Source organism: Vanessa tameamea, chromosome 13, assembly GCF_037043105.1.
Source record: "Vanessa tameamea isolate UH-Manoa-2023 chromosome 13, ilVanTame1 primary haplotype, whole genome shotgun sequence".
Classification (NCBI taxonomy): domain Eukaryota; kingdom Metazoa; phylum Arthropoda; class Insecta; order Lepidoptera; family Nymphalidae; genus Vanessa; species Vanessa tameamea.
In genome coordinates this window covers 5,352,108-5,377,251 of record NC_087321.1, presented here as the reverse complement: position 1 = coordinate 5,377,251, position 25,144 = coordinate 5,352,108, and the positions used below count along the sequence as shown (strand labels likewise).

General features: G+C 29.7%; 1 protein-coding gene across 1 annotated transcript; it reads right to left on the bottom strand.

Annotated features, from left to right (window-relative positions):
* Positions 1-24,553, bottom strand: LOC113397853 (putative phospholipase B-like lamina ancestor). The gene is made up of 11 exons (XM_026636374.2): positions 24,338-24,553; positions 16,720-16,826; positions 7,173-7,547; positions 5,926-6,075; positions 5,334-5,586; positions 4,202-4,482; positions 3,345-3,579; positions 2,429-2,643; positions 1,760-1,919; positions 1,337-1,646; positions 1-905 (listed from the first exon to the last, which is right to left on the bottom strand). Exons 3-11 carry the CDS (start codon positions 7,289-7,291, stop codon positions 568-570), a joined length of 2,061 nt encoding a protein of 686 aa, XP_026492159.1. The 5' UTR covers positions 7,292-7,547; positions 16,720-16,826; positions 24,338-24,553; the 3' UTR covers positions 1-567.
* Between the last annotated feature and the right edge of the window lie 591 nt (positions 24,554-25,144).

The following is a 25,144-nucleotide window of genomic DNA, read 5'->3' as shown; positions in this document are numbered from 1 at the left end:
TTATTCAAAAAACATTTTATTTTCAAGAGAAAAATCGAAATGTTTTTTTAAATATTTTACGTCACTTCATTTTATTAGATATCTATATTATATATTTTAATTCTTATTGATAAATAATGTGTAAACATTGCAAAAAAAACAATAGAAATATTTTTTATGAAAGTATTATCAGCCAATAATGGATTTTTAAATATTCGTCAATTAATTAAAACAAAACAATTATTCGATAATGATTACTTTAAAAATAAAACATTCAAGAAAAAAACACAGATTTGAAACAATATAGGACCAATACAAACATAAATTCAATAAATACTATATTATCATCAATATAAAATCAATGAAAACGAAGATGATGAGTTAAAATAATTATCAAACTAATGTCACTTGCAATAGGCATCGTATATTTTTACATGTTTCCAAAATAAAATAATTCTACAGTCTACGTACACAAATGAAATGAGGACGGATATTATTATAATAATTTGATTATAAACACGTATTTGGTCGGTTTAATGTTTATGAATATATCTAGTTATTATGGTAATCATTTGAGAATCGCTAGTTTTACCACGACCAATTAGGACTGAAGGGACCAAAATTCCATATATCCGGAAGACCTTCATGTGCTTCATCATTAAAATCACTTTCGGACCATTGAAATGGTTTTAATTCATTTTTTTTAAGCATTTCTAGTGACTCCTTTTCAGCTTCTTCTTGTTGATGTTTCACAAGGTCTCTGATTTCTAAACCATTTATCATTGGCACATCATCAAACTGATCTGTGTATATGGAAGCAACATTGCCTTTATTTATAGGAACATCGGTCTTATTGGATTTCATAACTTCTGTAAACGGTGGACTTGATATTGCGATGAATTCTAATGATTTTTTGTTGGCTTCTCCTGAAAAATAAGTTTAATATTATTTATATTTTAATTCATATCATTATCTACATTAAGACCTTAACTATATACAAATAAGAATTCAATATAACTTATGCTTCATGCGTTTTCTTATTATCTCATTCATTCGATCGAATTAGTAAATATATATTATCTGAGGCAAGCGAACTACATATATATATACTCTACCAACCATAACAGGAAAAAGATCCGAATTTATAAACAACATTTGACAGCAATTTAACTATGGTTTTGCGAAAAATAGTGTTTTTAACGTCGACGAAACTGTTATCGGAATTTTGGAAGTAAAATTACAGTGGATATAAGATCTTCTTCGATTGAAATAGGCTATATATATATGAAACATTTGCAAATGTTATAATGATAATAATATTTGTGGTCTTAATTATTTCTTTTGGTTTTCAACTTACCAATAACGACTTTAGTATCAATAATGCCATATGCCTCCTTATATTGTTTTGCGATGTCTCCGCGAACTCCAAGTACTGACCAATACTCTGCTTCTTTAAATATACAGTTTTTGTTATCTTTACAGTTGATAGTACTAATGTCGTTGATTGCGGATACATTGTTAGTACGCATTAGTTTTAATATGCTATCTAAAGTTGACGCATTTTTAAAGCCTTTGTGGAATATAATAGCTTTCGGTGATTCAGATTCAGAAAATATGTTTCCGTAAGCTTCTTCCATTTTTGGGATGTGAGTGTCGTTTGCTATGTCCTGTAAACAATATAGGTACATCGTTAAAAACAATCGTCATCATTTTAGAATTATTATCTTATTTCACCAGTAGTAGTAACTCGCTAACAAGTGCTATTAATTTATAGTCTTACCATAAAGAATGGTAATCCATAAGTAGCCCAATAGGTTTTTTCCAGGAAGGCGTCAGAAAGATCAGCAGAGTGGGTCCTTCCAGGCACTTGTTCTATCAGCCACAGAAGACCTTTAGCTCGCCCGCTGCCGGCACGGTGGACAATTGTATGCTTTATGTCTCTGCGAAATATAAAAAAATAAAAAATGTTTGTTATTTTCCAAATAATTATTTTAACCACGTTCATTTAAAAATTAAGCTTGTGATTGTTTTTAGAATTGATTCTATCACAACTTTAACTTATATTTTATTTTTAAAATAATAATTCAACTTATTTTTTATTTTCTGTTTAAATATGCTTTTGTTAAAGGGGTCTAGGTCGAAGATTAGATAGTAGCTTTCACACTGCGAGACAGCCTATATACATATCGTTGTGTCTAAATAATAAAATATAATTCACGAAAGAAATAATTCAAATAATATATGAATGCATGATTAAATGTATCACATTATACACTACGAATTATATTAACAAGTTCAAAAAAATTGTTAATTGCAGGCTACGTTGACTTTTAAACATACTGTACAATTTAACCTGCACAATTGAAGGTCCAGTCTGCGAATGAAAATCTGTTGATTAATTAAGTTTAAATAATATAATATGTTGAAGGTATTCAATAGAAAAACTTACTTATTAACCTTGCTTTCCGTAATCATTTCCTTCTTCTCAGAATTCGGTACATTAATTTCTTCGCTCGTGTTCATGATTTGGTTGAACTTGTTGAAGTCGACTACGAGCCATTGTTTGCAGCCTGTACCGGAGTTACTGCGAGCGAGAGTGCGGCCCCAGGAACTGACGTTCGAAGCGAGATGATTAGCGGCTGTTATGCGAGGACCGATAGGAACCTGAAATATGAATACAGTTAATAACAGTTGTTCGTAGAAAATATATTTACTCGTCCAGATATAATAGACAAAGCAAAAGTAAAAGTAATTTGTCAATTTATTTATTTACGTTAAAAATACGATTATTTTATATTTTATGTAATTATACTAATTATAATAATAATCAAAATAAATTAATAATGCTGGCCCTAATAGATACCTCCAAGCCACGCTGTGGATATTATAATGTAGGGAGATTTGCACAAACAATCGTGCAATTTCTACTTTTACTATAGTGAGGGAGTTAATCTACGTGAAGACAACCGATTAAAGATTTATAAGGCGCAAAATAAACGACTTTACAGACTGTCTGAGGCAAGAGAAAGTAACACTACAAAAATACTAAAATTTCGTGACAGCAAAATTGAATTCAAACTTTTATTTACCTGAACCCAAATATATAACCTAGAATCTCATTAACCCGCACCCGTATAAACTAGCAATTAGACCAACAACAGAAATTAATCGTATTATGAAACAATAATTTCCAGATATTATTAACATCGAGACGACACAATCAAGTTTATCGTAGTCATACGTTATACAAAATGACACGTCGTACACGTCAAGATAAAGAACACTAACAACGCTATTTACGATGTACAAACTTACAATTATGACTATACTTTCTATTCAAACTAAATAATTGTAATAACACTTACTTGTTCGGTAATATTAACATTTTTCCACAGTTTATTATTGTAATTTTTCAATGCTGTTCCGGTAATAGCTAAGCGATGATCCACCCCCTTGATGACATACAGTTCATCCTGACTGGTGACGGAACCCGGGTAACCTGCGAAATCCACTGATGACCCAGGCGCTAAAACAGAATCCTTCGACGTACGATGATAATTTAATTTGTACCTCTTCATGATTCTGGTCATTGATGAATAGCTGAAAATAAAAGTAGTAGGTTAAGGCCAGATTAATTAATTAATGTTCATGGATTCACGAGGACGTATTAAAAGATCAGTGGTTTTAATTATCGTTTCAAAAACTGACGGTATTTGAGAATAATAGAACTTATTATAAAGATATAAAATAAAAAGAGAAATATATAATTTTGTACGTCATTGTAAAAAATAAATGTATTTTTTCAAGAAATCTTTTATACAAGATTATATAAATTATATATACATATATTTTTTATTTTGATCTTAATTTCCAGTCACCAGTACACCAACCTAAAATCTACCAAATTTAAAAACTACTAATTATGTCGTTACGAGATTAAGGAAAATTTTGTCTCGACCATGTTTATATGGTAAAATTGTTTTTTGTTGTTAAATTAGTACCATTGGGATGGTCTTGGCCTGAATTTGTGCCTTTTCAAGGTTTCATATAGTATCTGTCCACAGTTAATATATTGTCAAAAGTTTTCCGATAAAAATCAAAGTCACGTTTTTCAATAAAACGAATAAAGTACACGATGCAATCATAACACGAAACTCATAACATACCGAAACAGACATGCGTGCACCATGCCTGCTATTGTTCTATTGTTACTTTGTCTTACCTGCCAGCGACATCCTGTGCTACAAACAGCTTCCTCATAGCTGTCCCATCCTCTGATGTTTCATTGACAATTCTTAAAAATGCACTTGACAATCCAGGCATAGCGCTTATTTCAGGATCTTCTATGGAAATGTTCAATTTGTGCTGTAATTCATTCACTTCTGCAATGGAGTTTAGCCAATATAGGTCGGATATATCGGTGTCATATTCATTCATGCTGCGTTCTACTCCATGTTTCCAACCAGTATATATACCTCCGATTTGCGTGTAGTACAGCGATACCTGCAAAACGTATCAATAAATAAATTCTAATTTTAAATATAAACCATCATTTAGATTTAGACACATTAAAGTAATTAATCTTTATCCAGTGGTAAGCCACGTACGTATTCAGCTAAAATGCCTAAATATATATATAGTAAAGGAAATTATATATGAAACATTAAAAAGTAAACCTAATAAATAGCGCATACTACTAATATGTATAACAATAAATTAAGAACACATATTACCTACTAGGTTAATGGAACTTGGTAGATACATAAGATACTAAGTATATGTTTACATACTTTGACGTGAACAACGACTAAAAAGCAACAGAATAAAATTCCTTGAAAAAATCTTTGTTTCTTTGAGTTTACGATGTGATTCATTCCGGTTGTAACTGATAAAACAATGTTTAAATCTCAGACCGTTCTAGTATAAAAACATGGAATCGTTACAATGAACTTACGTGGTATTAACAATACTATACAATCAGTAAAACATAACAACGCGCTTAAAGGAATCATCAATGAAAATTAATGTCATACTCGTAGGTATTTTACACGAATTTAAAACCGATAATACTTGTATTAAATATAATAACACAGAAATTGTTTAAAAAAATAAATTTATGTTACTGTAAGTGTTGTTGTTCTCTATTACAATGCAAAGTACTTAATTTATTTTAGTATATACGATTAAATAGGAAAAGTTTAATGATATACCTACGTACTTATCTTAAATTCAAATTTACAATATATTTTTAATATTACAATTTTCTAAAATCTATACTAAAATCGACTTAATAATATGATCATATTCATGTGGCCAACAAAATCTGAAACAATTTTATTCGTATAAAAACTTACGTGGTGCCAGAAAGGATCAGACGAACTGCGTTCTGCGGCCTGAGTTTTCCATATATTTGCTGATTTATCTAAAGCATCTCTAAGTTTATCACATTGTTTTTCTAATGGTTGGTCTTCACATTTAGCTCTTATTGTGTTTTCCAGATGCATGTGGATTAAGTACCAAGTTAGAGCTCCTTCTACTATGCCAGCCGCGTAAGCTTGTATTTCGTCAGGATATGAACCATCTGTTTCCACTTCTAAGAGCGACCATCTTCACAAAAAATTGAAAAAGACATTAAATGGATGTCAAATTGTTTGAAAAACTTAAAAGAGAAAGAGTTTTCTTTTTTTAAATATTGTATTAATAGTAAAAAAGAGACTTTTACAACAATAAATCCTAGTAAATTCAGTCGCCGGTTTGACGTTTCATCGAAACTTCCATAAAGTATCCCATAAGTCCATTAAATAAACTATATAAGTCATTAATACACGACTGAAAGACATTCTGAATTATTGAAGTTGTAAAGACTTTTTAGTCTCATCGTATCTTAGTCTTTAATCATTAAAAAATACTCGTAATATGGAGAAGGCATTTTGAAGTTGTACTGACCCCGTTGTCTCAATGTCCGCTCTGAAGTACGCTCGAGCCACTCCTCTCGCGATATCCTTTAAATCGTTGCTCTGACCCCAGTACTCAATGCGATATCCGGTTTTTTCTGAATAGAACACGGTTGCTGCATAATTTCCGTCTTCCTGAATTCTAAAATAACAATAATAAATAAGACAACGTATTAATTATAATATGCGCAGTTATGTCGTTTTGCTATTAAAACACAAGTATGATATGAACAATTATACAGCGTAGGTAGGTAAAGACCAGCACGTCTGGTCGTAGTCTAGTGGATTATAAGGCCGCAAACCCCAATATCCTGGTTTCAAAATACAAGTCAGGCTATTAAAAAAGTAGCTATTTGGAGTCTTGATGTGTTTACACTCCCTTGCCCAGGAAAACACGTAAAGGCGTTGATTCTGCGCCTGAAATCTTTTCGGCCGTGGCGAATTTTCAGTCCCATCGGATTATGATATGAAAATACGAAACCAAACAAAATATCGATGCACTCATGTGTTATTACTAGTCTCCTTTGACTATATTGACAGTGGCCGATATTGGTCCGGAGAATATCATAATTATCATTCTACGACCAAACAGCAAAACTATGTTTTTTGTCTACCAGGCTCAACTAGGTAGGTGTTCCATCAAAGCAATGACTCCTTATAAATATATGTTAAAAACTTCAAATCTTCAGGCTACATTTAAACATTAAGAGGCCTAAAACATATTTCGTCATTTCCGAAATTAAACTGGATCTGAACTGCAACTGATTTATTAACAAAAAATTTATGGTATATTTGTGTAAACAATTCGGTTTGACGCAAAAGTATAAATCATAATACTCCGTCATCGTAGTCCATTATAAAATCTAAAAATATTATTAAATAGATCTGATATTTTTATATTTATTTTAAAGTTAAAAATAAATTATTATTACCTACACGAATACGAGGCGCAGTTTGCGTCAATACGGATATAAAATATGATCTACGGTTTATTTGTAAAGCTATTTTAACAGCACAGTAAAATGTATTCGATGTGTTTATGCAATATATATTGCAATAATTGACAGTAAATTAAACGTGATAAATGCCTAGTGATGCGAAACGAACACGTTTGATCCTGACAAGTTAAGATGGTTACGTCCCAATACAAGCTTTAGCTTAACTGAAAACAAAATACATCAAAAAACCTGACTCTCTAAATAAATTTTAAGTTTATAAGTGAATTATAAGATAACTTACCTTTCTATTTGTCCAACGAATAGCGCTAAGATTGCGAGTACTCCGAGAAATCCCAAAATGTAAGAGCTTATTTTTGTCTGCATCCAAGACGCGCCTACGACTTTTAAAATTTTACTCATTTTGCTCTATTAAATAAAGAATGAAGTGTAAATAAGTTATAATATGAAGAAAATATTTAGAAATTTAATAATAATGAAGTGACAGTGCGTGTAGATGATGTTTTCCAATAGGAGAACGACCATCAAATTTGTTGTTTTACACGGCGTTCAAGGTTCCTATATCGCTCCGACTGATGCGCTCGGAGTCGACATTGGATTCCGCTGTAACGTTGAGGTGAACTTTCACACCCGATATTATATTTATTATCTTTAAACCCTGGAACAACGAAAAAATTTTTTTATTATCTTATTCATCATACAATGTATCTTAATAAGCAATAGGAAAATTTTAAACCATTGTTAAATTTATTAGAATGCGTAGGCAAATCTTATTATTTAAAAGTTTTCTTGTCTGTCAGCGATTAAATCGTTTAATCGTTTGACGTTGAAATTATTTATTTTAATATTTTATAAGATAACAACAAAGGTTTTATTTTAAGACGAAGCTTAATATATTTATCATTTACTGTCATATAAATAAGTATATAATATATAAATAGCAAGAAAATAAAAACCGAAAATAATTTTAAAATATATATTATATATTTTTTAAATAGGTAATTTTATTTTTCGGCGAATACATTTTGGAAACCTTAAATTAAGGTATATCCGAAATTAAGCTAGTTAGGTCAAATTCCGAATTAAAAATAGTCATTCTATTTGACTCGATCAAGCAGCTCAAATAAGGAAATAATGTAACAAAGTGAATATTCAGTGTCAATAGGAATTTTCATTACGTTTTATCGTAAAACACAATTGTTTTTTTTTTGTAATAATTATATTATTTGTAATTCCCAGAACTTCATATACTTACTTTATATTTATTTGAACTTGTTTTAAACATATATTAGGATTTTGAATTAATTTATTAATAATAACAATACACGATGATGAAATAGTTCGTATGTTTTGTTCGTATGTTCTCACAAATACAACTAACAATTTTATTGTACATCAGTAGTCGGTTGATATTTTGTTATCATAGTATCAATAAAAGATAGTCTTGGGATTGCGCTTTCTATGTTATCTATTGAACGTAACTAAAACAGGAATTAAATATTATTATATTAGCTACGATTCTTACTCAGTATCCTTAGATTTAGATTCTAAAGTTTTATAATATGTAATTTAAATATTATAATTAAATTAAATAAGTAGGTAGCACTCGTATTTAAAATTATTAATTATTTTTTTAAAGTTTGGCTATAAACTTGTATTTAAAAAAAAAATAAATGAGCCTACCTGCTCGAATAATTTTTTTGCTAGTTAATATATTTTTTTGCTTATATTTATTATTATTTTCTACTCAATAGAGTATTTAATAACAAAGTTGGTTTTTCATTATCACTTCACTCCTAACGTGAGGTAACTGTACTGGACGGCACGAAAGCGGCCAGCCTAGTCTGGTCCTAACTAACACTAGAAGCAAAGCCCGTAGCTGAAATCGTACACTGTACCTACGATTTTACACGTGTAGCTTAAACAATCGCCTAATAATATATACCCTATTTCTACTATCTCTAACAATAATATGATCTTTTATCTACTACAAAAATATTGAGACCTTAGACATGAATTAGCTGAGCTATCTAAAAGTGTTTAAAAAAAATTTGAATACAATATTGTATTTGTGGTAAATTATAGAAATTATTATTTTATTTTCAAAAAATCAAAGTTTGTTTATTTCATTTCTATTTGCACTGTGCAAAGTGATCTAAAACCAATTTTCAATTAATAAAGCACAAGGATATAAATCGAATAATTATGTTGTAGCTTCATCGTCGTTCAGAAATCAATTATATTACTTAAGAACTTATTAAAGAATAAATCAATTTAATTTAAAATAAATTAAGAAGATTATGCCTTTATTTATAATATAAGCAGATACACGAAGCCTTGGAATATGGCCAAGCACTATTGGTCAGAAATGTAATATTTGCGGTTTTATGTCGGTTTCTACACTTATAAAGACGATAATGCAATGTACACATTACATTGGGTATGTATCAACTACTTAGTCAAATAGCATGATTATAAAATAATTTTAAGTTTAGAGTCAATACGAAAATTATTTTGTTATTAAATTCGACAATATTTTATAAAGATCTTTGTAAACAATGTTATAATTGTGTAATTATATTTTGTTGACTTTGTAATTTACTGATTTGACGTAATAAATAGGAGCAAGTGCTGTGTCACTACAAGCTCGTTTATTATACGTATAAAAATTTAAACGACGTAACTAACAATTTTTAGCATACTTGTTTATTTGTAAACATTATTGATCGATTTATTTTAACATCAACTAAATAGTAAAATTTTTAGAAAGTATATGTTTAAGGCAAACTTAATCTCGAATACTTTAAATTCAATTTAAGTCATTTAAATATGATAATTTATTAAATTATTAGTAATTAGTAGTAGTAATTATTAATAAAGAGAAGTAATTAGGGGAGTCGTATTGGTTTTTATTTTGATATTATATTAATTTGAATATTTTATTATTTAAAAAATATATATATTATTATTATATGTATTACTGTAATCGTATTAAATAAGTGAATATCTCGTATTATGACTAGTTTCAATATAGAATCTATCCAAACCTTTTTGCAAGTCACTACGTTCTATTTTTCCTCACATTACCATTTATTTTAAATCATTATCTGCATGATGTATACCACATGATCGCAATATTTGGAGTCGTTTATAGTCGCTTCATGTAGATTACATCATAAAACCTATTCACTAATAGTTACAAACAAAACTAGGTAAATGTAGCCATACCAATAATATATACAACATACCTTTCTATAATATAAAATAATATTATTTATATAAGTGTATTATTTTATTAAAAGTGTAATAATCGCTTTCCTCGCAACAACATATGTATGGTAACTATTGAATTTTAAGGAACTTCTAAATAAATAAACTTCTGTTAGGTTAGATTACGCAATTAGAGACGTTACTTTTTATTTTTATTTCAATTTCAACATAAAAAAGCTTTTTAATTTCAATAGTATACAATATTTACTTATAAAAAGATATATAAATGTGAAAGTTAGTTCGAACAAAGTACAAGTACGGTGCTTCTCTACTTTGACATACGGTATCTGTAATCTGATCCGTCGCCTATAGTTAGCCGCCTCTAGGCGCCATGGCAACAAGGCCGCGTTGCAAATTATAATAATATAACACTTCCTTTATTAAAGAATATCGTATCATTCCCACTGAGCCAGATACACACATCAACTTAATACATACATTTTTGCAACAATATCATATTTTATCTATAAATTTAATATTGGCTAGTACTTTTGTCCGGGGTAGCGACTCTAACTTATAAAGATCTAATGTGCTAACGTTTGCTCAGAAATAAAAATATGAAATTGTTCAAATATTAATTTTGAACTTCAACTGTTATTTAAGAGCTTGCATACAAATTTGACATAGAGTTCTAAAATTAAGATTTTCTTTTGAGGTTACTTAGTGCACGGGCCATAACGGCATTATAACTTGAAACAATAATAATATAATATATCTTACAATTTATAATACAATTATCTTTAGATTGGGTTTTTTTTCTTTCCAGGTTAGAGAAATCTTTTTTTCTTGCTAAGAGAGTTAGATTTTTTATTTACCCAAAAATGAGTATCTAATTATTATATTATATATAAAAAATAGGATGATATATATAATATGGAAAAAAAAACTAAATTTTTTTTATAGCGATTAATTGTAAATTATATTATACGATTCTTGATCTTAATAAGAATAACTTTTTTGATATATGTAATAAAAATATTTAACTTTAAATTATCAATGAATTTATATCTATTTATGGTCTATACTACGGTATATCTATACAAGAACGCCGATTATTATTTCGGTTTTGCGCCATAGATGTGCATGAAAAAGGCGAATATCGACCATAGACGATTTATATTAAGAATTGTTTGTTACGTTTAAAGTTAACATAAATAAGACTTGCCAATAGTTCGCCGGCAACGTATACGACGTAAACACTTTTATATTAAAATATATTAATATCAAAAGAAATTTCAAAGGACGTCCATCGAATACGTAAACATATCTGAAGTAAATCAATACTGACCGAAGCCAGAACATACATTTAGTTTTATAAATTTTACGATGATGTTCTCTTAGTAGGATGTATTTCTGAGAGCTGGCGTACGATGTTTAACGAGCAAAGATATTATTGACATTCACGTGTAATAATATATCAAAATAAAATAACATTTCATAGATAAAACGAATAAAGTGAAAAATTTAAATAAGAACAAATATTAGGATCTAATTGTAAATACAGAGGATCAGTGGTGTCTAAACTAGTCGATACAAAATATGAAATGATGCTATTAATAAAGAATAATTAATATATCAGCTACTTCTCGCTTTAAGCTATTCATCAACATTGGAGATAGCAACAAATTATTTAAGAGAAAAACTAAACAAATACAGATTAAAATTGGAATTAAGATAAAGACGTCACTGTGGATTGTTTAAATATTTATTCGCGCAAATATTTGCAGGAGCTAAACTTTTTGTTTTAAAACTTCAATGTGATGTATACTGACGATACATTTTTGTAATATATAACAGTTATTACTTCAACAGAAAACATAAATCGTGTGATCTAGTCAATAATATTGAATAAGTGTCGGGATCAATGGATCAATGAAGTGCGCAGGCGTGATATTGCGTGTTATTTCAGTAACACATAGGATCTTAGTATGTTAAGTATGCTTATTGCTTTGGCGCCGTCTACCGAGATAAAATAAATAAAGCATCCAATATAAAATAAAAGTGCTTCTAATATAAAAGTGCGAAAAATAATTAATACACCTATTTATTTAATTGTTAAATACAGAAAATTCTCATTACAATTTTAATATTAAACATTATGTTAACTTTGTTTAACTCTCGTTTAAAATATCGATTACTAAGAGCTAACTTCAAACAATTATATTTTGATTTATTATTTTTGAAATAAATTATCAAAAGAATAATATTTACATACATATGTACATGGTTTCAAAAATCATTTTTATTTTCTATTATTATTATTTTAAAGTTACGGATATATATTTGTCTGATACGAATTATTCACTATTTAATTAAATATTTACATTGATATCTATGTGCACATAATTTTTCAAGATATACTTCATGTTTGCTTACACATATTCAATAGAAATTCTTATTCCACTAGTTATAAAGCAGGAAATAAAAGCCTTATGAAGAACCATCTAGTATCATGACAATGAGTTGACGCCATTTCATAACAAAATTAACAAAAATCCTTTCAAAATTAATTTTAGGCTGAATGGATCAACGTATAAGCCGAGATAATTTGTAAGCAAAAAAATCTGGAGCATTTCAACGGTTTTTCTGAAGTGAATTCAACGAAGGACGCAGGTAGATGCATACCGACATTTTTAAAAGTGTGTTCATATTTGAGATATTTTACAATAACTATATTCCTCATTTTTGAAATGCGTATTTTATAACACCTTGCAATTTATATTTCAAATGTACTAAGTGTTCAATAGTAATTAAAATTTAAAATCAAAGTTTAGTATAAATATTATAAGTTTATGATCTACAAAAGTATGAATATACTAAGTTTACCTTTAAATTAATTATCATTTATCAGATTATTAACAGTCAAGTCAAGAAGTGTAATTAACGGCATTATATGATGTCAAACAATTTATTGTTAGTTTTATATAACAAATAACAACAGCCCGTACATGTCCTACAATAGGGCAAAGTGGCCTCAGAAAAATAAGGCTTAGAGTATATTCAGTGCGATTTGCGGGATATTCATGTGCCACAATACATGTTTTTTAGCCGACACAGTGCAGGTTACCGCACCATGTATACTTTGCATGTTGCCTTCAATGCTCAGCACAAGATTAATAATAAACATAAATTAAGTATTTAAACTTGAGAGATAAATATTAAGTGCAGTTTCAAATAAACAAGTTTTTTTTCCTCTAGCTAAAAGTAAAGAGGAAGAGGAAATGATTAAACCAATGTTAGTAGCTAATATGAACACATTTTAAAGTTACTTCTGTTAGAACTGCTTAGATTGAGTACTCAAAAAACTGGTACTATACATAAGTCGAGGAATTTACTTTAAAATAAAGTAAAGTATTAAACTTGAGTATTATTAATAATATTTTCAATATTATTAATATTATCAAATGAATATAATATGTACACACGTTCATTTTCGTGTCCTTTTTAAGAATTCATTCAAAAACAAAAATACAATACCCGAGTCTCTATATGGACGTACATATATTTTATAAGATCTTAATTATTTGTGTCGAAAAATTTTCATATGACATGGAAAATAAGGCAATCGAAGATACAAACTTGGGTACCAATAGACCATACACAAAAGCTGATATTTATATGCCAACCACTGAGATTTATTGAAACCCCAGGTAAGGCCAATTAGATGCTATTGTGTTTTTTAAATGGCAGTATTAACACTCCCGTGACTCTGAGAGCTCGTGTTGGATTGCCGCTACATCGGATTATGAGAGAAAGAGATAAGGGATGTGTGCAAAATCCTTAAGGAAAATCATCATCAATATATGGATGAAGGAATGAGGTAGTGAATAATAATGTGTCAAGGATGGTGCCATAATATAAATGCGTTCCGTATTAACCTAGAACGTTGTCTAATTTAAATATGTCACTGACCATATGACGCTATACGATTACTGATTCTAATTGTATGTATGTCTAATTGAATGTATAAAAATCCTTATTGCTTCTGCGCGAAGACGGAGCGAATAACCGTTTACGAATGAGGTTGTTCGGACATTTCAAGCGCGACGAGTTGTAATCTCGGCCGACTGGATCGACATAGCTTAAGCCGCATATTTTTAAACAAAAAAATAGTGGTCAATGGCAGGCGACCGTGATATTGGAACTAAGTAAAAATAGATTTTATACTTTCGTTTTTATGGCTTCGCACATCCGATTAAAAAACAGAAGGCTCATATCGCTCTTGTGTCTGTCTGTTCGTCTGACACGGTCTATTTTTTATAGTATACCTCGGTTTCGCTTTAATCTATTTATTCTGGTTAGTACAAATAATAATTATCATTTACCGTATTGGCCAAATAATAATTAGTATAAACCAGACCCATGCCAGTTACTACTTTACTAATGAGATATCTCAAAGACTGTGAGACAAGACAAAATTATTATTACAAGTTACAAATATTTTCATTAAAAAATTAATAGTTATTCCATTTTGAATATTTTTTGATAATTTAAATGAATAAGATTTAAATATAACCTTTGCTTGTATAATTTCAATTTAGTAAAGAATGTTTCAAACCTATGGATATACTCTTCTTAGTACTACTAATTAAATATGCATCATTAAACTTTGAAGTAGTATTCAGATAATGTATAATTCTGCAAAAATTGTATTAAGGACATCATTCAGGCTTAAAATAGACGTCGTTTTAAAAAGTTGCATGGGTGAATGCACTTAAATGCATGCATGTAGTGAATGCCCCCAACGGTGAACGAAACACCATCAAAGTTCATTGACCTAGCTACTGAATCTCCGATCTCACTCTTAATTATTATTATAGTGGTGAAAGTGACAATTGAATAGGCGGAATAAGCCCTACATAGGAGATTGACTAGCTACTTTAGTTTTAATGAAATTTTATTAGATGTAGTAGAAATGTCAACAGATGCATCTTGCATTGGTTGAAAGCTTTTGAGTATACGCGTTCGTACGTACGGCCTATATAAGGATTTGAAGAACGTTGCCCAATACCGAACAAATTCACTGTATGCACATACATATTTGTGTCACATACACCGTCAAATTAAAAACAACCAATCATCATGTGTGATATTCACAAACATCTTCGAGTCCCTTCGTCGTTTGTTTCTTTTTATTAAGATCGTCTATTAATATTTAATCGGGAAAATGTATTTTTATTATATGTATCTACAATTATTTTTATATAGTCTGTGTAATATAATAGCCGTGTAATAAAGGTGCTTTTTTTTCAAAACACTGTGCTACTGTGACTATAAAACGGATATTGACTTGAACCTTGACAAGACTAGATAACATTTTGTGTCTGTTACAGGAAAACGTAATTGCTTCGAATTAGCAATCAATTACTTTTAAGTTAACCTCAATCGTTTCAATTGTATTTAGTTTTAGGTAATATTACGAATATTATAAATACGATACTACATGTGTTTGGATGCTGATTGCTTAAACATATTCCAACTGATTCTAATCAAAATACATATTATATAGATACATATATATAGTCATAGTACATATTAAAAACATGTTATAAAAGTATATTTTATACAGATCAACAGAAGAAGCATTTCAAATTTGTCACGTTCATACGATCCGATTGATTAATATGTAATGTTACTAAGATATTTATTTTCCACGAACACATCTATATTAAGAATTTCGTGCAGGTCTACGATAGACACGATCGAAAACTATCCACAATTATAAATCGTTAAAGAATAATTAATTTTTAGTCAATAACATTTATTCGCAAAATTCGTAAAATCGAGATATTCCGATTTTTTAATCCATAAAATTCAATGACATGAAGTTCATCGGGCGGCCATGATTGAAGTTTACGGTGTGTTCAGAAAGTGTGTTCCAAATAATAATTTCGTGCAGTTTGTATCCACAAACAATTATATAGATCAACCTTTATTCAAAAGTTATATGTTATATGAAAAGTAAATGATAAACCGTATTTGTTTAGTTTTATTTCTTTTACCCGAGCGAAGCCGGGTTTTGTCTAGTGATTACATTGAAGGATTAGTACTATTTTAAAACCTAAAACCCTACATTTACACGAAATCGAAAACGGAAATCAGGTTTACCATCTCAATTTTAAAAGTCCTTTCTCTAAAGTACCATTTTGGCGCTTTAGCCTTTCTTCCTTTTCACTGATTATAATATTCTTTATACAAGTAGGCTCTTATGAGCACTTTTGAATCGTCAAGTTACAGGAACACATTTAATATAAAAGGTATTACCGGGTCAGAATTTTTGCTTTTTTTAAATGAAATACATAGTCAGTCAACTATGAATATTTCTACAAACAAATTTTATATCTGTATACTTTAGTTATCTTATGTTCTCAGCTCTGGGTGTTTTTTTTAATTTCCGACTCATTGCTTGTTTTTACATTGTTCAAATGTAATAATGTTAAATATTAAATAAACACACATACAATTATCTATTAAAAAGTTCTACTATGTACTACTTCCATCTTTATTAATATTTATGTTTCTTTAAACTATTATAGGTACATCATTTAATTGATACTTACAGCGTCAGTGGTGAGCCCACAAACACAGAATATAGGCGTTCTCAACCCATCGGAATGAAACTGCTGATGACAGTGGCGATCGATAATAGACTTAGACCGCTACTGATCTGTAAAAAGATAAAATATATTAATTACGTCGAAACACTTAGCAAATATATAAATCATAATATAAATGGGGAATGTATTAATTTAGAAATTTGTGCGAAACAAGTAAACGATCATTTTTCAGCCCTACAGCCGATCTCTGAACGATGGTAGTATTTAAATATTGACAATTTTTAAACGCTTCATTGTGAAGTTTGCTTGAATAAAATTGATTTTATTTGATAAAAATAAAAAGTAATTTAAATTAGGTAGTCTTAATTAATCTACTTATGATCGACAAATCATATTAAATTCGAAAGTTACCTAAATGTATTTGAAATGTATGTATTTCAAATAGTATACATTTTAATTATTTTATTTCTAACTTATATATAACATTGTATCTAAAGACCTTACTTTGATAGTTGGTTTATACGTGTTGATGACAAGTAAGTACACGGTATTGCTTATTCAAGATGTTTGGACCAAACTAAGCTAAAGTGTGACATCCAATAAAAAAGCACTTAATAAGAAGACCTCTGCTCACCAACAAATAAAATATACTAAAGAATCCGTTTTATCATATTATTTTAGTGTTTCTATATTAATAATAGGTACATCTTAGCAACAAACTGTTATTTCATATATTTTGAGCACTATAGCAACCGTAATGGGAATAAATACTTCGCGAATTAATATAATTAAACAATATATAAATTAAAACAAAGACGGATAACTTGTGTGTGTGTGTTAATTGTGTTGTTTTATTTAAAAAGTTATTTAATAAAAACATCTTGTCAATAAAATAGAATCATTAAAATCAATTACACTAGGATAGGTTATACACAAAAGTAACAAATCCACTAGTTTCTACCTGGATTTTTCTAAATGATTCATCTAAATGAGATATTATTAAGGTATTACCAGTCTAATAACAAAATAAATCTTATATTATTTACCATTGAATTGTTGCGGATATCTGAACTTTACTGTATTGCAAGTTTTCATATTTCCAACGCCGAAATTCGTCTTATTTTTAATTGCGTCTTAATACGCTTTATTTTCTTGTACTATAAGAAATTCGTTGGCGCTATCCATTAAAATTAATATAGATTCAAGAAATTAGGTATTATGTGAGTACTTTAAAACTGGGCGGTAATTCGTAACCTTATAATTTAATGAACAATATGATCGCCTGCAAGCATTTAGACTGAGCGATAAGGTGGTCGATTTTCGGCCCGCGCCAAGGTGGTCGTCTTTTAAACGATATGGTCTTAGTTCTCGTATATTCTATCAAATCAGCAGGTAATACAAACAAAATAACAAAGGTCAGTATTTTGGTCATTAGAATAAAATTAAAACAAGACCATGTTTATACATATTTTTTAATTGAGTTAATGAAATTTTAGAACCACAATATACTTTTTTTAAATATAGAGAAAAACATATAATGACATTGCATCAGTGAGAAATTTTTTAAGATTAAAAGTGTAATGTAATGATCAATTAAATTAAATCAGAAACAATTTATGTGAACTTGTAATCAATTCGAAACAACAAATATGAACATAGCAAATAAGATTGTCATCTTTCAACTATTGTAGAATATTTTTCAATTAAAAAAATATATATTTATATTCGTTTATTAGTAACAAAACGAATGTTTAACTAAAATCGATTCGTATGAATAGATGTCATCCTTGTATCTATGATAAGAATTTACTTTGGAAATTCTAAATGTTTTCAAACTATTAGAAAACAATATTATAATTTGTAGAGAAATGAAAAAGAACACTTGAAGAGTGTTATTATACATATGTTAAAAACTTAAGCGTTAGTAGCGCACCAGTGGGCCAAGTTTCTCATACTGTCCCTGTGGGTTATTGTCGTCCTAGTATAAGCTTTTTGTTTAATTGATAAGGTAAATAATAGGGAATCGTATAGATAATTGTAACGATTCTACATTTATTAAATAAAGATTTTCAAATGAAGGCCAAGGTTCTCTCTGAAAAAACTTTTAGAATTGTTGGGTCTTACTGTTTAAAATTTCTTACACGTCTCACATCTACAGCGGAATTTTCAATTGTTTTGATGGAACAACGACTACAAGATTATATATTTTTTACGTTTTTCACGTGTATCTACCGAAATGATAACAATGCCAAAAGCATTTTGCAATATCTTGGCCTTGCATACCCTTTTTTTTTTTTTTTTTGTTTAACGAGGAGGAAATGCATTTACGCATGCCGCCCGGTCGGGGGACCGGGACGGGTATGTGGGACTCAACCGGGGCCTAATGCCCCGTGCCAGGGCACGCTGATGCTAATGCCCTGTCCTACCCACTAAAACCATCCTCGGGTTTCCACCATGCCGCCGAGTGGTGAGGCAACGGGATCGCCAAGGGCATGCAACCGCGACCCCACCAGCGGCAGCCGCCGTAAGGCGGCTGAATATACATGGAAAGCGCGCCTAGTGCGCGCCTTCCCCCTCATCCTCCACGTGTGAATGTGACGAACTCCCCCGAGTCCGCCACTGGAGGCTGGGCGTCAACGAAGCTGACGCCCTGCGGCGGATAAGATGGTAGGCTCCGCCGCTGACCGCCGGTGTAAAACACCTGGGAGGCTCGAGTAGCGAGCCCTCCCACTCCCTCCTAGCCAACGAGGCCACTCACATGGTCCGCCCCGACGCCGATCAGGGACGTACCAGGAGCGGCCCCGCGGCTTCCCTCCCGCCAGTCTTAGCCGTGGCCGACGAGCAAGCTCAAGCCGGCCCCGTTGCCCAGGGTACACCACGAGGAGGTGACTGACATGTACCCCGGCCTTGCATACCCTAGTTTCACCTTAAGATCGGCAATCAGTTTCAATTTAGTTTTGTAAACAAAAACATAGTCTTTAATGCCTTTGGTCTATACGTAAATTAATATTTTAAAAATATGTAAATTATCTGTAGAGGTAATTTTATTTTATTTATTATCTGTATCATATTTTGTATTGCAATGAATATAATAATAATCTTATATATTAATAGCGTAAGGATCGCCTTACGCTCTTACGATCGCCTTACGCCTCACTGAGACAAAAAACGTTTTGTCCCAGTGATTATGGGACGATAGCTTCAAATTAAAGATGGATTTTGATTGAATCGATTGATAAAATGCGAAGTCTCGCGTGTGACTCACTAGTTATAATTAATGCACATTAAAAGTTTACTCATACATTTTTTCTTGGCAAATAGGTAAGCTACCAATATAAATACTACTATAGAAAAAAACTTGTGAGAATGCGGTGTAGGACAAAGATAATCATTATTTTATTAAATATTATATGATATTACTTTGTATAAAAATATTTCGATATGAAACCTTAGCAGGATTTGGAGACATATCGAAATAAAAAGGATTGTACAAATTAAATTTGTGTGACTTGTCAGTTGTCATAACTTCTATGATTTTGCAAAACTGCTTTTCGTGTTTTCTCCATCTCATGTGATAGTACTACTTAACGCCATAAGTCTCAAAATTGATTGATTCGGACAACAACTATCTTCGGCTCTGACGTGAATCATAACGTGTAACTCAACACACTTTTGAATAAGAATTATCTTAAAACAATTAATCCAGTCAATAAAGCCCAAAATCCCTAACAAATTCGTAACTCAGCGAAATTTTGTGAAATTTAAATACTGAATACCTACAGTAACGTCATATTGTATATAAAGACTCTATAGTCAATCAAGATCAATTAAAATAATAAATATTGTGCTAACATTTATTAAGTTAAAAATCTACAATATATATACCATACAACATATAATATGCCACTAAGATAACTAAATAATTTTATATGAATTTAAAAGGAAACGCAGGATGAACAGCGGTTTTTTTTTAAACGAGCAATGTATAACTAAACAGGAAGTATAAAAAAAGATACTCTTTTTTTAAAAGATACAATAATTTTAAATTATAAAAAAAAACTAGATACAACAACAACATGAGCAATTAAAATAGCAAAAAAAAAGTAATAAAATAATGATTTCCCCCTGCCAACATATAGGAACTAAGTATACTTATATTATTCATTCGTTATCCATCAAACATTAACTAAAATCTAAAAGTTGGTAGTGACAGATTAAAAAAGTTTTTATGTATTTATAGAGTTATCGAAATAATGATTCACACTAACATATTTAAAAATAAAATAGTTATTTTAAGAAATTACCTATTAAATTATTTAAAAATTTTAACCAAGCAAATAATTATTCAGATAAAATAAATTATTTGTGGGAAATAATTACCAGGATTTTTTTATAAATTGAGCGTCAACATATCAAAAGCAGAAAAGTGATGAGTAATAGTATTTTTAAATTTAACAATGAATTCTAATGAATATTATAATTATAATAAATATAAGTAATTACCAGTGAATACCGGAGGTTTCTTCTGTAATGGACAACTCATTTCTGAAACCTCTTTATATGCAAAAAGTAAAGCATAACTGATTGTTGAGTATATTCATTATAAAAGATAAACAATGGAAAAAAAAATTATATTTATATAAATAATATTTGAATAAAGCGTACCTATCGCAATATTTTTGTGTACGCATAAGAATTAACCGTACTAATTAGATAATTAGTGGCACCTAGTATTGTAGTAAGTATTTATTGTGTCTATATAAATCACTGTAACGAGCTTTTTATATTATGTATTTTAAGGCCCGAAAATAATTATTACACTTGAAATAAATTCAGTGCTATACCCTGTACAAGATAGCTTGATCTTTTTGACAGATGTAAATTTTTCTGATCGACATAACTTTGCAATGACATATTATTTTCTTAATTTAATGATTTTAAAAATTGTAAAAATATTTTTAAAAAATTCATATGATACAAAAGTTCCTAAAGATTCAAGCGTTAATCGAAAATTTTAAGACTTTTTCTATTATATATTATTGCTTCAAAATAAAATTTCAATAGAAACACTGAAAATAATAGACGCTTGTACAATGTTACATCGGTCGGACGGTAGGTACGCGAATAACAGGCAGGAACTGCTACAAATATCGATTACAAAAATCCTTATTAAAGATCATTGTTAAGTTATTGTTACGAACGGGGGTCCTTTTGGTTGGGATCTCTTTAGCTGTTATAACTCTTTTTAGAAAAATAAGTTGAAAAAAATTGAATTCTAATTTGAATTACGCATTCCATCATTACATCGACTGTTATATATGTTATATTTTCTGTTTCTCATCACTAGCCCGCTTGTCAAAAAGATTAAGCTAACTTGAACAGGGTACAGCAGACGTACTGCTGAGAAAATTTGTTTAAGAAAAATGATATTTAATTGACTACGTGGCAAAATCTTTGTACGTCTCATGCCAGAGATGAATTTAGACTATACTTAGTGATGTCTATCTTATAAAAACATCGTGTCGCCTTATAGCAAACATAATTTGTATATAATAACGGTCGCACTAACTGAGAAAAAAAATGCAACAAGGACATAAATAAAATATGATCTTCCTTAAAAGGAATTTTAATTAATTCCTTTCAAATAATTGATAATAAATATTAAAAGAGTGAACTAATTATCGATTATCGTTATATATACACAATTTTTAGTACAGCAATATTAATTTCTTTACTATTTGTAAAGAAATCAGGAAACTTACTGCTGTAACGATAATTAAACATAAATATGTTCTAAAACATAAACTACATCTAGCTGTTTTCCTTGTAAATAATTGCATTTAATGTCGACAGAATTGTAAACAGTTTTGTAGTCAGTATCATATTGGATACAAATAAGAAAAAAAAATATAAATAGGTTGTGATTCAAGGAAAGATTATTGAATCGTGTAATAGCGGTATTCTATAGGTTGATAAAATACTCAAAACAGAAAAGTAATTTCCGGAATTTGATATGTAGAGCAAAATTAAATATTGATTTCTAGTATGCACGAGTATATGTACGTATAAATGTTTTTTCTTTACTTTTACTTTCTGAACACAGAATTTTTGCATTCTATTTATTAAGAATATACTCAATACTTAATTTCTAATGAATTAGTATGATTACATTTTAAAAACTAAAAAGTACGTATGCCATTTTTTACTTGTTTACTTATTGGATGCATTTTTACTTACTTCTTAAAACAGAAAATATTTCTATTTGGTATGAATTATATATACGCGTCTAGTTAAACGTCATCATTTTAGCAGCTTCGTTAAAATTAGTTCAAGGGTTTTTATACAATTACATATTTTCCAGCGAAAGTTCGGACAATATCATATGTCTAAGATTTGTAGAGCAGTGAAATCTTATTGTTTTCTGAGAGTGACACCTAGCATAATAGTGAAGACTTTCCATTATTTTGTAACGTAACATGTACCTAATTTATTATGCCTTGGCGTTGAATTGTAATATTCTTAAAAAATGAATTGCCAATATTGCCAGTGACTAAAAATATTATCAAGTTCAGGAGCAATTTTTAAAAACCGGTCTCCAACATACCGTGTGGAATTATTGAAATAATGTTTTTGTCAATTTGTTTATTGTTACATCATATTTTTTAATTTTTTTGTAAGCATATAATATAATTGTAAAGTTTGGTAAATAAAATAATATATAACAATTTCATATTATATATTAGTATCATTATAACATTTAAATGGTTGCTATATTAAACTATGGAAAAATACAATAGGTAGGTACACATTTCCATAACTTTATATAGCCATGAAGTCTTATCTTACGCACACAGTTTTACCACAGATAACGTTAACAAAACCCATTGATAATGATTAAGCCTTGGCAAGTTATTTGTTAGTGCAATTATTACGTACATGAGAATTACAGGTAACAACTAGAACTACGTCAGTTGTGAAAATTCCAATATTTCAAGGTAGACTACAAAGATAACAATTTCTTGAAATAAGCAATTGTTTTTTGTAGCGGCTGGACCAAGTTTGTCCCGTTATATAAGCATAAAGTATTTTTTTATTAAAGGATTTTTTTAAATAAATATATATGTACTATATGAGTAGGTAGGTTTGCTTCGCAACGCGTTCTAAATATAACACCACGTGTTCTTAATAGTACGTGGGGACATTGTTCGGAACCCGATTCCATCCGATTGGGGTCAAGTGCCTCACGTCTAGAGTCTAGACGGTAGTAACCCATCGAAAAATGACCATTGGTTTGAAATCTTAAAGACACCCCCTGAATACTTGGCTGTGAAGTAATGATCAATTTATAGTTTAACACAGATTATTTAGCACGATTTACGAGGAAAAGTCTTGCTTAGAAGCTCTATAAAGACCACAAGTTAATATCCGTGGATGTAACGGATGCCGCGGAGAAAGTGTAGGTAAGTAATGAACGAGAATGTTGTGAAATTTGAATAATGACAAACCGTAAAATAATACGAGTTTAGTACTCTATTTGACCTATTTCCATTAAAACCTTTGTATTGAAAGTTGTGCAATATGTCCACTATGACTAATGAAAAATTATAAAAATGAAACTTACGTTTGCATCGATTTTCCTCTCGAAATTCTGGTAGCCTTTGACTTAGGTCACAGCAAGGGGACTACATTTGAATAGGCACTATTAAAGGGCTTTCGTGCGAACTACAATGAGCCCTGTAGAGACACGACCGCACTTGGTTACATCGAAGTGACGATTACATTAACCGTGTAGCGCGCTCGGAAATGTCGTGATCGCAAGCGCACGACTCTAGTATCTACGCTAGCCATTAAACCATACTTAATAAACACGAAAATGCTTTGTTTTGCCCATTTTTATTTTCATTTTAAAATGTTAAGTGTGTATAAAAGAAAAGTTTAGTAGAATTAAAATGTTTCCAAATTTTCCTAACAAATGTTTTAATACTTTTATTTCTTTATATAGCTTTGGTCAAAAACAAATATAATTGTTACCAAAATATATATAACTATCTAAATAGTTATTATTAATAAAAAACCAATTTTATCATATAAAATAATATTCATAATTATTTGTTTAAATCTGCTATATCCTAACAACGCCATCTGTTATATCCTAACAACAACTGTTATAGGTTAACTGAAACCAAATGAAACACATAGATAGTGTGATTTCAATTTTATAGATGGCGTTAACGTTCATCTTTGTTTAATAACAAATGACAAAATTATAATAAGACTTAATTCGCCTAGTAGTAATTTTGATTTACATAATTATAAATTAATTCACACTTAGCACATTTTTGAATAATCTTTGAAGAAACTAGTTTATTATTATTACGTGGTTAAAATGTTAAAAAAGAGGGTAGACATATTGTAACGAATACGGTTG